This window comes from Phyllostomus discolor, chromosome 2, assembly GCF_004126475.2.
Source record: "Phyllostomus discolor isolate MPI-MPIP mPhyDis1 chromosome 2, mPhyDis1.pri.v3, whole genome shotgun sequence".
Lineage (NCBI taxonomy): Eukaryota > Metazoa > Chordata > Mammalia > Chiroptera > Phyllostomidae > Phyllostomus > Phyllostomus discolor.
The window spans coordinates 176,153,991-176,169,929 of NC_040904.2; the positions used below are offsets into that span (position 1 = coordinate 176,153,991).

At 35.0% G+C, this 15,939-nt stretch overlaps 1 protein-coding gene across 8 annotated transcripts in view; it reads right to left on the reverse strand.

Annotated features, from left to right (window-relative positions):
* Positions 1-15,939, reverse strand: part of DNM1L (dynamin 1 like) — a 43,696-nt gene that overhangs the window by 12,446 nt on the left and 15,311 nt on the right. For all 8 annotated transcript variants that reach the window (XM_028532736.2, XM_028532731.2, XM_028532735.1 and 5 more), the window contains 7 exons: positions 15,072-15,118; positions 14,376-14,447; positions 11,395-11,481; positions 9,972-10,134; positions 6,173-6,293; positions 4,640-4,771; positions 3,512-3,718 (listed from right to left, as the gene is read on the reverse strand). In XM_028532736.2, the coding sequence (XP_028388537.1) occupies positions 3,512-3,718; positions 4,640-4,771; positions 6,173-6,293; positions 9,972-10,134; positions 11,395-11,481; positions 14,376-14,447; positions 15,072-15,118 (829 nt within the window). The remainder of the gene's footprint in view (positions 1-3,511; positions 3,719-4,639; positions 4,772-6,172; positions 6,294-9,971; positions 10,135-11,394; positions 11,482-14,375; positions 14,448-15,071; positions 15,119-15,939) is intronic.

Consider the following 15,939-nt stretch of genomic DNA (forward strand, 5'->3'; position numbering starts at 1 on the left):
AGAATTCCTTCTCTATTCCCACACCCCGCTTCCATCTCTCCCTCTCTCTCTCTCTCTCACACACTCACACACACACACACACACACACAGTAACTGTTCTGCCAGGAAACATCAGTTCTAAGAACTACTAAGCATCTTTTCTCTGCCCTAGTTTTCTTCTACTCAGCTAACTCTGCCATTGAGCACAAAAGCAGCCACAGAGCATACATAAACAAACATAGCTGTGTTCCAGTAAAATTTATGCACACAAAAGTTTGAATTTTCCTCTTTAAAAATTTTTAAACCATGTAACACAAAAAAATCATTTTTTAAAAATATTTTATTTATTTATTTTTTAGAGAGGGAAGGGAGGGAGAGAAAGAGAGAGAGAAACATCAATGTGCGGTTGCTGGGGGTTATGGCCTGCAACCCAGGAATGTACCCTGGCTGGGAATTGAACCTGGGACACTTTGGTTCCCAGCCCGCCCTCAATCCACTGAGCTACGCCAGCCAGGGCTTAAAAAAAAATCATTCTTAACCAATGAGCTACAGCTTGCCTACTCCTGCTTTAAAAAAGATTAAATGGCTGCACACTAAGCATCTTGTATTTCTTATTTTAATGATTAGGAATGCTAGTGTTATATTTACTTTTTGATTCAAGTGCAGCTGAATTCTACAAACACCTTTATGTATCCCTAAATAATCCCTTTCTATTTTCACCATCGCTATTCACTACTTCCTTAGAGTAGTCCAGGCAAAAGGTTCAAGTCTAATATTATGGTAAGCGAAATCAGACAGATACAAAAGGACATTTATGATATGATTCCCTGTATATAGAACAGGCATATTCATAGAGACAGAAAGTAAGTTAGAGGTTACCAGGGGCTGGTAGAGGGGGGAACAAGGAAATATTACTTAAATGGATACAGAGTTTTTGTTGGGGTGATGAAAAGTTTTGGAAGTAGATACTATTTAATGGTTGTACAATATTGTGAATATAATTAATGCCACTGAATTATACACTTAAAAATAGTTAAAATTACCAGTAACTGGTCTTTCTGCCTCCAACCTTTCCCTTTTCAAATAATTTTTATAATAACCAGAATTATCCTTTTAAAAGTTACCCCTCTGACCAAGAGTATTCTTTATAGTAAGTAGTTCTCTAAATTCTAAAAATAATCGACTTTTCACAATATTGTTCTTAGACACCTTTCATGCCTTACTGTCCTATTATGTCCCATCATTCTCCATGCTATTCTCTAAATACATCCTGGATTGTTCTTTGGTCTTCCAAAGCCTGAAACACCCTTCTACTTACTCCTTCCCCAAATTCTGTTCAGGGCCCAACACAAATGCATTTTTAACCAGGGAGCCCTCTCAGTCCCTGAAAGAAATGTAAATGGTTCTCTCTTCAGTGTTCTAAAGGCTTGATGAGGTGATCACACAGATAGTTTATTACCTACTTATGAAAATCCATGTATGTTATATGTACTTTTCTGGCTATGTAGTATATTTAATAAGAAGTACATAAAATTGCCCTGGCTGGTGTAGCTCAGTGGATTGAGTGTGGGCTGCGGACCAAAGCATCACAGGTTCCATTCCCAGTCAGGGCACATGCCTGGGTTGCAGGCCACGGCCCCCAGCAACCGCACATTGATGTTTCTCTCTCTCTCTCTCTCTCTCTCTCTCTCTCTCTCTCTCTCTCTCTCTCTCTCTCAACAAAAAAGTACATAAATAAAATACTTGATTTATATTCCTTTTTGCCACTTGATCAAGCCTCATGTTACCTTGACCTACCTTACTTACTAAACTCTTTAAAGGCTCCTCTTAGTAATCTTTATTTTCCTCAACATGCCATACATATAATAACCATCCAATAATTAGTTCGTTAAGTAGTCCATCACTTCATAGAGTTAAATCACAAAAATAGCCACTAGGGTCACACAAAAATACATAGAACTTCCCTGGCTGGTGTCGCTCAGTGGGTTGGATGTCATCCTGCAAAGTGAAAGGCCACTGCTTCAATTCCCATTCAGGGCACATGCCTGGGTTGCAGGCCAGGTCCCCAGTTGGGGGTGTGTGAGAGGCAACTGATCCATGTTTCTTGCGAAAGGGTCACCAGTTTGATTCTCAGTCAGGGCACATGCCTGGGTTATAGGCCAGAACCCCACTAGGGAGAGCGTGAGAGGCAACCACACACTGATGTTTCTCTCCTGTTTCTCCCTCCCTTCCCCTTTCTCTAAAAATAAATAAATAAAATCTTTTTTAAAAATAGAAACATCTACATTTTAAAAATCCATAGAACTACACACACAAATATGTGTGTAATTGGTGAATATGAGTAAGAGCTACACCTTGTACCAAATTTTACTTTCCCATTTTGTTACTGTACTACAGTTATGCAAGATGGCAACAAGGAGAAGGGTGAACAGGACCAACTCTGTAGATTCATTTGCAACTTCCCAGAAGTTTAAATTACTTCAAATGAAAAGATCTTTGTAATTGAGTTTAGAGAAATGGATATTGTTATATACTGCAAATAATAAAACAGTAAATCTATTAATAGTATGACAATAATAAGAAACTTTGAGGATCTTATATCCTTTGATCTCGTAACTACACTTCTAGGAATTTATCCTAAGGACTTACTTGTATACATGTCTCAAAGACAGTCAATCACAACACTTTATATTTGTGTATAATTGAAAACAATCAATAGTATGGGGCTGATTCAACAAATGATAATATATCTAAAAATAAAATTCTATGTAAATCTTAAGATTGATATTACAAATGAACAATTTTGTGACATGTTGATTTAAGAAATGATTCCAAAATAACATGTGTAGCATCCTGTTTTTAAAGATGGGCAATATAAGCATATTTATATTTTATAGATGCATAGAACAATATCCAGATTAATGCCAAAATTAGCAGGTCTTACTTTTGGATCATGGAATTAAAAGTAATTCTGTCCTTATGCTTTATTCTTTTTCTTATCTACATTTTATTTTTTCATGAACAGTTTATACAGTGCATATTAAAGAAACAACAAGCTTTTTTTTATTTTATTTATTTATTTTTAGAGAAAGGGGAAGGGAGGGAGAAAGAGAAGGAGAGAAACATCAACGTGTGATTGCCTCTCTCGTGCCCCCTACTGGAGACCTGGCCTGCAACCCAGGCATGTGCCCTGACCAGGAATTGACCCTTTGGTTTGCAGGTTGGCACTCAATCCACTGACCACACCAGCTGGGGTACAGCAACCATTTTAAAAGTTAAATTATGAAATATTCCTAAGTGCTTATCAATTAAAGTCTTAGAAGAAATATCTGAAATTTTTACTGTACTGTACAGAGTTTATAAAAAATTTTAACACACATCAGATATCATCCTACCATTTCTACAAAATAATATTCCTGTTTTATAAGTAATAAATCACAGTCAGATAATCTTGGAGTACCTTTGTCACTGTAATAGAAGATAAAGTAACCTATCAATCCAGTAGCCAAATTGACAGAAATTTCTTACTTACAGCTCTGAAGTTTCAATGTATTTTGCAGTTCCTTCAATAGTGTTGCAATATTCTGTGGCAAATTTGGTAATAAGCTGGAGTAAAGTAGCACTTTTATCATCCACAGGTTCACCATAGCTATTTAGAAGAGACTGATACTGAGCAGCTAGAACATTTATTCTTGTCTTCAACTCTGGTAAGCAGTCTCTGATGTGATGCATCAGTAACCTAACACAGGTTAAAAAGGGAAGATTTGAAAGTAAAATTTGTATTTTGAAGAACCAAACAGGTCAAATTTTAAAAATGCAAATAATGGGAAACCTGTCAAATAATATGTCTTGGCAGGAAATGATGCAATCTTAGAGGATAATTAAGTCTGAAAAAAAATGACATGAAAGAAGCTGTCTTGGTCAATACTTTTTATATTCACTTTGAACCCATCAAATTATAGCAGTTGCTAGAGAACAAAATATAAATTGAAGAAAATTATTTTAAATTATTGCAGTTACCTCAGAGAAAGAAAGCCACTCAATCTAATTTTACCTACACAATTTTGGTTCCTGACTTATCTTTTACAATGGGTCCTCAGCATAGTGAAAATCTTACAAAGATCCAATTCCATCAGCCTTTAATTTATTTAGGGAATAAGACAAAAGTAAAAATAGTTTTAACTTCATTCATTTATAAATTATCCAGAAGGGTATTCCTGTCCCTCTATCATTTCATTTGTAGGTATTCAAAATTTAAGGTATGTACCTTAAATTACCTTTCTGAATAGGAATAAAATACACACTAAATTAAGAACAGATGATATGAAAATTATCAATTTTAATTCAATTCCTGAAATCCAAAGTGTAACTGAAGTCATCAGCTATCTAGTACTATCATCAAAAGTAAACTGACTCTCAAGAATGTTGTAATTCAGACATTTTAAAATTCACTTTGGCATTCCTAGAATACATGATATTTAAGCCAACCACCCCAATAAAAACAGACATCTACAGTACAAGAACCTACTGTGTAAGAAACAAAAGGTAAAGTTGTACATGCAAAAACATTACGAAAATATAAGGAACTGAAAATGAAAGGTCTCAAATACTTATTAGCAAACAAAAAACATATCATTTTCCAAGGGGTAAAAAACATTACCTGTTTAGAGTCCTAGCAAGATACTTTGTTCCATTCCGGTTAGCCAAAGATGGGTATTTCTTTTGAAGGAAAGCATATTCATCCCGGATTGAATCAGTTACACTCTTCTTATTGTTAATATCTAGCTGGCTCCTGCAGGTGAAAAAAATAAAAATGTTCAGTTAAAGTCCACATGGTCCTCTATGCACCTTGGATAACGATGGTGGTGGTGATGATGATGATGATGATGATGATATAGAAGGACCAGGTACTGTTCGTAATGCCTAACATGGACCGCTTTTATTTAATTCCCACAACAATTCTATGTGGTAGGCATTATCCCATTTTATAGTAAAGACCTACGCTCAGATTAACCAATTTACCAAAGGTCACATACTGAGTAGTTCAGCCAAGATTCCAACCATGTGACTTACAAGTAAGTAAGTCACAAGTAAGTCAGTCACATGAGGAGGCCTAAACAGTTTAGGCCTCCTCATTATCATTAACTATAGTTACAAGCCTACTCTTAAGTAAAAGGGATGGACACATGAAAAAATATTTTGTCTGTGGGCAGGCAACTAATTTCTAGTAAAAATAATTAAGTTAACTTGACCAGCAGTCATCTACAAATGAAAGTGTTACAAACACCACATTTGCCTGGAAACAGCAACAATGGGAATTTAAAGAGAAAGTTTGGAGTACGAATGAGGTAGGAAGACATATGAATAGAAGCAGACAGCTGTAATGGATCTTAGATATCACTTAATAAAAACATTTTAATTTTAAAAGGTCCGAGACACAAAATATGAGGTATCATTTAAACCCACATTATATCTACTTTGTGGGTGATATGACCAGTTCAATGCTTCTGACTTTTATTAAGACTTCGGATTAAGAGGGATCTTCACTTGAACCTAGCCCTGCTTTAACCAGCCATGTGGCTTTGGTGAATGTATAACTTGAGTTTTCTTTTTATAAAACAGACATCAACTCCTACCTCAGGGATGTTGTAATAAGGATTCAAAGAGACACCATTTGAAAAGTGATCACAGTAGAGTATCTAAAACATAATTAGGCACCCTCTCCTTTCCACAATTTGTAACACCAGCTATTTATAATTAGGATATGTTTAATAAAATTTCTCCAAGTCACATCCTGGCAATTATGTGGAATCACTAATGCTAGGAGTTAAACCAATCTATTAAGATCCTACCACCTTAACAAACACTTTCTTGATTGGGTATAAATCATATAATACTTTCCCCTTCTCATCCAGTGCTGTCTTCATACATAGCATAATAGGCTGGAATATTTTGAGCCTAGCTATTAAGTTTCCTTCCATGTTGTGGTACAGCTTACTTTGAAGACTCTTGCCTACAAGAGGTTTTCATGAACCCCTTTTCTCTCTTTAGAGCAATGAATACTTTAACAGTACCAAGGTCAGAGTAAAAGAGGAAAAACAGGGACACTATTCCATGTCAGACTGATTTTTAAAATTCAGATTTACTTTGAAATGAAAATGCTGCAACTCTCATCTCATTCTTGATTGCTAACCTGTTAACTACCCCAATGATTCCAAGTTTGACAGGGATAACCCTTCCCATTAACACATCCATGGCATCAGTACCCGCATCCATAAGATCCAGTTTAGTGATTACAGCAAGAGTTCTGCGACCTGGTAAATGCAAAAAAAGAAAAAAAAAATGACCCAGTAAATAAAGCTTTTAAGAATAAAGAAAAATTATCATCTATAACCCCGCTGAAGATTACCTCTTCTCATCATTTCGATAATGCTTTTCTAACCTTTGCTTATGAATACTTTTAAAATCTAATTTTAATCATGTATTGTTTTAAATGTCACATAAAAATTTTTGTTAGCGCTCAGGGCTAATTTTTTAATACTCATTTTAAAATCTGTTTAAAATTCACTCATTCCTGGTGTACAGTTCTATGAGTTTTAACAAATGAAAAGAGTTATTACCACTGACAACTCAAGACAAAGTTCCACTGTCCCCCAATTTTTCTTATGCTACCCAATCAAACCCATTTTTCATACTAGCTTTGCTTTTTCCAGAATGTTATATAAATGGAATCATATACATGACCCTTTGAATCTGGCTTTTTTCACTTGGCATAATGCATTTGAGAGTTATCCGTGTTGTTGCATGTATCAATTGCGCATTCCCTTTTATTGCTGAATAGTATTTTGTGGTATGGATATATAGCAGTGCCCAAAAAGTCCATATGGTTTTTCCCATAAAATAAAAAACACATTTTTCATGTTCATCAATAACTTTATTGATTTGGATATTTTGAGGATGTTGGCTATCTCCTGCATGGTTTAACACTGATTGTTCTCAATTAATGTCTCAATTTGATTGCTACCAACTTCCTGACCATGAAGTATCATCCAGCCAGAAATCTCCAGCAGGAAACTTTGACATGTTCGATCAGTCACAGCACCTTCTCCATACTCTGCACAAATCTTTTTTCTGAGTTTCAGTAGCCTTTTAACTTGCTTGAAATAATAAAGCACAATAGGCCAAAAATGTTGCTTATTTTCTTCCATCTTCAATATTAAAATGGCTACAAAAATTCACCAATTTTGGTAAGTTGTTTTAAAAATGCCCACTGATAGGACAGCTGTCATGAGACAACCTAACAAAATTTTCGAGTGAAGTTAAAGACAACTAAGTGCTACTAGAGCCATCTTACAGAAAAACACAAACGAACCTTTTGGCCAACCCAATACTATGGTTTGGTTATTTATTCCCCATTTGAAAACATCTGAGTCGTTTCCAGTTTTAGGAGATTATAATTAAAGCTACTACAGACATTCACATACAGGTTTTTATATGAACATGGGTTTTCTTGTAACATGGTTATTTACCCAGGAGTGGAACTGCCAATTTAACTTTTTCAGAAACTGACAAGCTGTTTCCCAAAGTGGCTATACCATTTCCACCAGCAAAGTATGAGAGTTCCAGCTGTTGTTCTGCCTAGTGTCCAATTTTACATATGGCATTTCCAATTAAAAGCATTTTTCTATTTGCTTCAAATCTATAAAATCATCCTTTTTAATGATTTCATATTCTATCTTCATCTACTTAATCATTCTTACTGTGGGTCATATAATTAAGTTGATTCTAATTTTTTTGATACTATAAATAATACTAGATTACTTCCTAATAATATATTACTATATTAAGATTTCTAGATCAAAAGTATGGCCCTGACTGGTCTGAGTCAGTGGGTTGGGCATCATCCCACAAACCAGGAAGGTTGCTGATTCAATTCCTGGTCAGGGCACATGCCTGGGTTGCAGACCAGTCAGTCCCCAGTTGGGGGTGTGAGGGAGGCAACCAGTCAATGTTTCCCTTGCACATTGACATTTCTCTCTTTCCCCCTCCTTTCTCCTCTCTCTAAAAGTAAATAAAATCTTTTTGAAAAGAAGTATGATCATATTTATGGCTCAAGGGTCTGTTTAAATTATAATTAATGCATATAAAACGCTTAATAGTTTGCTACAAATAAAACATAAAAATAAATCTCTTGGTGTAGTTTATCTTTTAATTTAAATTTAAATGAACATTAATTACTCATTAATAAAATAGCAGGGGTTTTTTAAAGATTTTATTTATTTTTAGACAGAGGGGAAGGGACAGAGAAAGAGAGGAAGAGAAACTTTAATGTGTGGCGCCCCCTCGCACCCTGCTACTGGGTACCTGGCCTGAAACCCAGGCATGTGCCCTGAGTGGCGACCCTTTGACTCGTAGTCAGGAAGGAGCTCAATCCACTGAGCAATACCAGCTAGGGCAAAAGTTTCTTAAAAAGTTCAAATAAAAAAATTTTTAATGTCCCTGTTTATAGGAATTCTAATTAGCAGTCTTAGGGCTAACATTTCTTATCAAATTTTTATTTGAAATTCTTCTTCAAAGAACTATGGCAGAGCCCATTGACCCTCCAAATACTCAAGGAAAAAAAAATGTCTCCTGTGTGGAGCAAAGCATGTATTTCTTAGCAGCAATACTAACTACTCTCTTACAAGCTGGTATTTTAAATATATCAAGAGATGCCCACTATAGCATTTGTCAAGTATTATACACTGACCCACAGTCTGAACTAACCCTTGAGGTTACAAATGCTTCATAAAAGGATTTTACCTTTATTTCTAAAAATCTCCACTTTTGACCACATCTAAATGTTTATTACCTCAGAAGAATGTAGGTACCATAATTATCTACTAAAATATAAATAATCTACAATTATCTACTATTAGAGTTCATTATTCTCAGAAGTCTTTTTATTTGTTGGGTTGGTCAAAAAGTTCGTTTGTGTTTTTCTGTAAGATGGCTCTAGTAGCACTTAGTTGTCTTTAACTTCACTCGAAAATTTTGTTAGGTTGTCTCATGACAGCTGTCCTATCAGTGGGCATTTTTAAAACAACTTATCAAAATTGGTGAATTTTTGTAGCCATTTTAATATTGAAGATGGAAGAAAATAAGCAACATTTTTGGCCTATTGTGCTTTATTATTTCAAGCAAGGTAAAAAGGCTACTGAAACTCAGAAAAAAGATTTGTGCAGAGTATGGAGAAGGTGCTGTGACTGATCGAACATGTCAAAGTTTCCTGCTGGAGATTTCTGGCTGGACGATGCTTCATGGTCAGGTAGACCAGCTGAAGTTGGTAGCAATCAAATTGAGACATTAATTGAGAACAATCAATGTTAAACCATGCAGGAGATAGCCAACATCCTCAAAATATCCAAATCAATAAAGTTATTGATGAACATGAAAAATGTGTTTTTTATTTTATGGGAAAAACCATATGGACTTTTTGGCCAATCCAATACACTACCAAACTCTTTTTTGCAAAGCCATCATACTTTTAAATTAGGTAACCATTTACAAATATGGACATTATGGTGAAGTATTTTTTCATAGCCTGTACAGAAATTTATCTATTAGAACTTTATTTTTCCACCAGAATTTCTATTTGAAACTATAAGCAAAATAGGAAAGCATTATTTTTACAATGTATTAACAGCCAGAGGTATTCCTCTTAAAATTAAAAAGTACTTTCTTAAAAGTAAATAGATATTTTAATCCTCACCCGAGAATATATTTATTGATTTTAAAAAGAGAGGAAGGGAAATAGAAAAAAGAAACACTGATGTGCGAGACAAACATTGATCAGATGCCTCCCGTATGCACTCTGACCAGAAAGATCGAATCTGCAATATTTTGGTGTATGGGACGATGCTCCAACCAACTTAACCACCTGGCCAGGGCAAAGGAAGTATATTTACCAGTATTAACCAAATATCTCAATAAATATTAACATCTGTCCTTACCATCTGGATCTACCTCTCTTGAAATTTTAAGTGCCTCTGATGTTGCCATATCTGTATTAGCAGCAGTGACAGCGAGGATAATGGAATTTGGGTTACTGATGAACCGAAGAATGAGCTCTCTGATTTGAAGCTCAATATCTTTAGGTTGATCACCTACAGGCACCTGAACCAAACAGAAATGAGCAAGAAACTAGTAATAAAAATTGACTCAGCCTTTTCCCATTTAATCCACAGATTATAAGGATTACTCCATTTATAGATAGTTAAAAAGAAATTATATACTCTGACAGTGGTATATATGAATTTAGTAATAGGTAAAAGTCGCAAAACGTATCTCTTGCAAATATCAAGTTTACCATGTTAACGGTTGGTCAATGTTAATTACTTTGAGACACATGCATTCATTCATTCAATTAGCAAGTATTTATTCACACCCTATAGTATTTCAGAAACTGTTCTACATGTCAGATTATGTCACAGTTGTGAATAAAAAAAAAATACCAAAATTCCTGTCTTCATACAGCTTATATTTTAGTGGTTAAAAGCAGATAATAAACAAACAAATATAGTTTCTAGGTAGCAAGAGGCTGATGAAGGCTACTCTGAAAACAGGACTGAAGGCTACAGAATGACTAGAGAAGGTTATACTTTTAAACTGGATTGTGCTTTTAAACAGAGTGATCAGGGAAGACCTTACTCAGATAATGAATGACATTTGAGAGAAAGATGTGAAATGAAGGAGAGGAGGAAGAAGTATATATTTTAAAAACAAGGAGCCAAGATGATTTGCTGACATGAATAGGGTGTGGGATGGGTATCAAGGATGACTACAGACTTTTTAGCCAAGCAACTGGTAAAACAGAGTTGTCATTTATTGAGATGGGAAAGATTACAGAGGGATCAAATCAGGTTGAGGAATGGGTCAGGAATTGGGTATTGAACATCACGATTATATATGTCAAGTAGACAGTTGGCTATACAATTCTGGAGATGAATATACAAGTCTGGAGATACTTAAATACTGTCAGCATACAGTTACTCATGTATTTAAAGCCGTACTATTGCATGAGATCATTGAGGGGCCAAGTGTACTCCCCTAACAAGAGGTCCAAAAACTGAGCTCTGGGACACACACTGTGTAGACATTGAGAAGATAAGAAACCACCAAAAGAGACTTTAAGGAGTGGCCAGTGAAGTAACCCTGTAGAGGTGGAACTAGAAGACAAGTAAGAGTGGTCCAAGGAGAAGAAAGGACTCAACTGTATCGAATGCTGCTAAGAGATCAAGTTGACTGCAAATATATACATATATACATGCATGCATACATACATGATTATTCTAGTATAGGGTTGAGGAAAAACCACATTTGGTCAAGTGAAAACAAACATAACCAAATCCACGATGAGTGACAATGATTCTTTACCTTGGTCATTCCTGGCAAATCCACAAGTGTCAGATTGACAACATTGGGTGAAAAAATCTTAAGATGAATTGGTTCAGGGCTTACTCCCTAAAAATAAGTTTTAAAATATCATATTAAAATCATATTGAAATGTCAATGAAATATAAAAATGTTAAAGTAAGCCTCATTTCAAGTAGACAGACATTAGATGCTTTTAAATATCAATTAAACCATGATCCCTAAAACATTTCAACAATCAACACCTGATGAAACACATGGACTGGAAAGCAGCAAGGGACAGAGCACACTACAATCCTGTTGCACCCTGTACTGCTAATACTCACAACGTATTTCCCCTGTATTATTTGTTTTTTCTTGATTCTAAGCATATACCATTTCTTAAATATGTTTAGTAAAAGTAGACAGTAGACAAAAGAGTAATGTATCACTATCCAAAGTTATGAGGACCTTAAGCTCAGAAAGTAAACAAGTTATCCAAATCAATTTGGTTCCTGATCTTTGACTATCAAGTGGCAAGAGTGCACCTGCAAGAGATTCATCAGAAAATTTTTCTGGATCTGCAGTTCCCTGAATTTGAATAGTAAGACTCTGGATAGTGTGAAATACACCTACTTTTCCCCCTCCCCTATACTAAGATTATTGCACAGTATCTTTACTACTAGCCCTGTACAAGTTTTAGAGTTGAGTTAACTACATGTAAAAAGTCACATGTAGTTATGAAATGTTCATAATTTGTCTTTTTTACACATCATTCTTTATCCTTTAACATGTACTGTATTTATCCACCTTATGTCTTCCTTCATTAACCCACTCAAAATTCCAATTTCCCAAAGAGCTTTATTGGAACATCCTTTACTCTGAATCCTCTATGCAATTGTATTTGCTATATTAGATTGCTCTAAACTACTTTTCTATTTTTAACACACCACTGTTCAAAAGTCCTTACAGGCTAATAATACTTAGCATACCTACCTTGTCTGTATATTTCTCAGGCGTTCCTTTATTATGCCCAATACAATGCTTTTCCCAAAAGCCTTCACAACTCCAATCTCACAGATATTTCAAATCTTTCAAGGCTTTATGTTAAGCATATGAAATCATTTTGATATTTTCACATATAAAATTACTTACTGAAGATCAAAATATCATATACTTTATTATAAATGTGATTTAGGAAAGATTTTCCAAAGATCTGTGGGTAGGGGACTCTCATCTTTTGGACACTGTGGATGACATATCCCCACCATAAATTAAATGTCTTGGTTGTACAGGGACTCTCTCCTTCATGACATTCAGTTTATAACTGAAACCTTTCCCTTTTGAATTGCCAACGATATTCACTCTGAATTCTAGTACTATGTAAAACTGCCACCCATTCCTGAGTGCAGTAAATGCACTGGAATCACAGGAAAGATTAATTCAGACTGATGTTATAATTAATAACATCTAAAAAGTCAAAATTATCCCTGATATAATTACAGGACTGAGGACATGCTAATCTAGTTCCCTGTCACTTTTCTATTATCCCACCCAATCGCCAGAAATGCAGGAACATATGGTAGCAGTAGCAGTTAACTCAAAGGTTACCAGCCTCGACAGAGTTCAGTAATGAACAAAGCTGAGTCAATCACTGAAAAAGAAACAAATATCCTATATAGGCATAAAGAATTAACATGGCTCCAAAAATGTCGGTTAGGAAATAACCTTTCCACCACAGCGTCTGGCAAGTAAAAGGGCTCAACAAATATTTCTTAAATATTAGTACTAGGTTAGCGCGCCTACTTGTAGGATTAAATGTGCCTCTAGGTAATATAAGAATGGATGTTAAATAAAAAGGAAAGGAAGAAAGAGAAAAGTAATAGGAATAAAGGAGAGACAGAAAACAATGATTTAAGGAGGGAGTTTGATAGTGCCTAGTATCAAGATTAAAGGTATGTTAGATACCTAATTTATCTTAAATTCCCACAATCTTAGGAAACAAGAAAATAATTCAGTCATTGCCCTGGTTTAATGGCTCAGGTGGTTGGAGCATCATCTCGTGCACCAAAAGGGTGCAGATTCAATTCCCAGTCAGGGCACATACCTAGGTTGTAGCTTCTATCCCCACGTCAGGGTACTTATGGGAGGCAACTGATAGATGTTTCTCTCTGTTGCTCTCCCCCTTCCCCTTTCTCTAAGGTCAATAAGCATATCCTCAGGTGAAGATAAAATATAATAAGTAATTTTTTTAAATTAAAGTTTCTAACATTACAGTTGACTCTTGAAAAATACAGGTTTGAACTACCTAGTTCCACGTACACATGAATTTTTTCAACTGATCTGCACAGTTCAAACCCATGCTTTTCAAGGTTAAATTTCACAACTGGGAACCCAAACACACAGAGTGCCAGGATGTCCCACTACCCCACTGTTGTTCAAGGGTCAACTGTACTTTTCATATTCACTGAAATAAAAATATTTTTAAAGATTTTATTTATTTATTTATTTTTAGAGAGGGAAGAGAGAGACAGAGAGAGAGAGAGAGAGAGAGAGAGAGAGAGAGAGAGACACATCAATGTGTGGTTGCTGGGGGTTATGGCCTGCAACCCAGACATGTGCCCTGACTGGGAATCGAACCTGCGATGCCTGGTTCGCAGCCCATGCTCAATCCACTGAGCTACGCCAGCCAGGGCGATAAAAATATTTAATTTCTCTCTTTGCATTCATAAGAAAATACAGGTACAGAGCCTTACTCAGTATAGAGCCTTTTAAGATCAAGAATAAACATCTAAGTGAAATATCTGACAGTATGTAAAAGCTCTGAGAAACAAAAAGTATTTTAAGTAGTTTTAATATTTTTGTGAAAATATACTCCATTATGGTCAAAGACCAGGATTATGAATTTACAATGCTCACCACACATTATATCAAAATATGTAAGTTTATATCAAAATAATAGGTTTACTGATGTTTATACTTTTTAACTTTAAAAAGATGCCTACCTTATTATTTCCTGAAATTCTTTCTGTTTCATTCTCAATTTCTTGTCGAATTTCATCAAAATCTGTGTAAAGCTAAAAATTATTGAAACAAGAAAGATGATATTCAAAATAAGATAAAAAGTTCTTAAGTAGGGAGGTTAATAAATCTCAAGGATGTCTATAGATCTGCTTCAGAGAATCAGTAAACAAATTCTAATATATACATATATTTTTGAGTCAAGGAATCACAGTTTATGTGAGCTTTTCAAGATTGCCTGATCCCACAAGAGTTAAGAATCTCCATGTAAAAATCGTCACAGGGATATAAAGTGTAGCCTGGGGAATATAGTCAATCACAATGTAATAACTAGTAAGGTGCCAAGTGGGAAACCAGACTGATCGTGGTGATCATTTCATAAGGTATACAAATGTCTAATCATTGTATTGTATGCCTGAAACTAACAGAATATCATATGTCAACTATAATTGTAAAATAAAATTTAAAAAAAAGAATCTCTAAATTAGAGAGCATAAGGCTCAACTTAGTATTTTCCAAATAAACTACTATGATTAGAAATGTTGCTAAGATAAGCTTTATTTTGCAAGGAACAGCAACTTCAAGATACATATCACATTGCCAATGATAAGGAGCTAAATTACCAACTACTTGTACAAAAAGTTTTTTCAATGTGTTATTTCTTCATATTGTGTCATTACCTTATTCTTGGTGTGAAGAAATTTACCCCACTCCTCTGCTTCAACCCCTGGAAAAAGAAAAGCTCTATTTATTAGAAACTATGAGAATTACTTTTTATCTTTAGTTAGGAATTAAAAACATAACACAATATTATTGGTTCCTATTTTGCCACTAACTACAAATTAATGAGTATTTTAAGATCTACTAAATCATATTGGGTTGGCCAAAAAGTCCGTTGATTGTTCCATAAGAGTCTCTAGTATCGCTTATTTGTCTTTAACTAAATTCAAAACAATTGTGTTAGATTGTGACAGCTGTCATATCGGCATGCATTTTAAAAAAAGCTTATCAAAATTGGCAAGTTTTTGTGCAGCCAGTTTAATAATGAAGATGGAAGAAAATATGCAACATTTTTGGTGTATTATGCTTTATTATTTCAAGGAAGGTAAAAACACAACTGAAACACACAAAAAAAGATTTATGCAGTGCATGGAGAAGGTGCTGTGACCCATCGGACATGTCAAAAGTGGTTTGTGAAGTGTCTTGGTGCTACTGACATTCTGGCCAAATAATTCTTTGCTGTGGGACTGTGTTATCCATTGGAGATGTTTAGTAGCACCCCTGGCCTCTACCCACTAGAAGTCAATAGCAGGAGACAGCTGACATATTCAAAATACCCAAATCAATACAATTATTGGTGAAAATGGAAAATCTGTCTTATTTTACAGAAAAAAAACATACAAACTTGTTGGCCAACCCAATACTCTCCCATTTAAAAGTGGTCTCATATATTTCAAAAACATGACTCATTTTGGGTAGAGTTGTTCACAGGTCATCCCACCATTTGAAATCTAGATTTTATGAATAAAATTGTTCACTTCTCTTCAT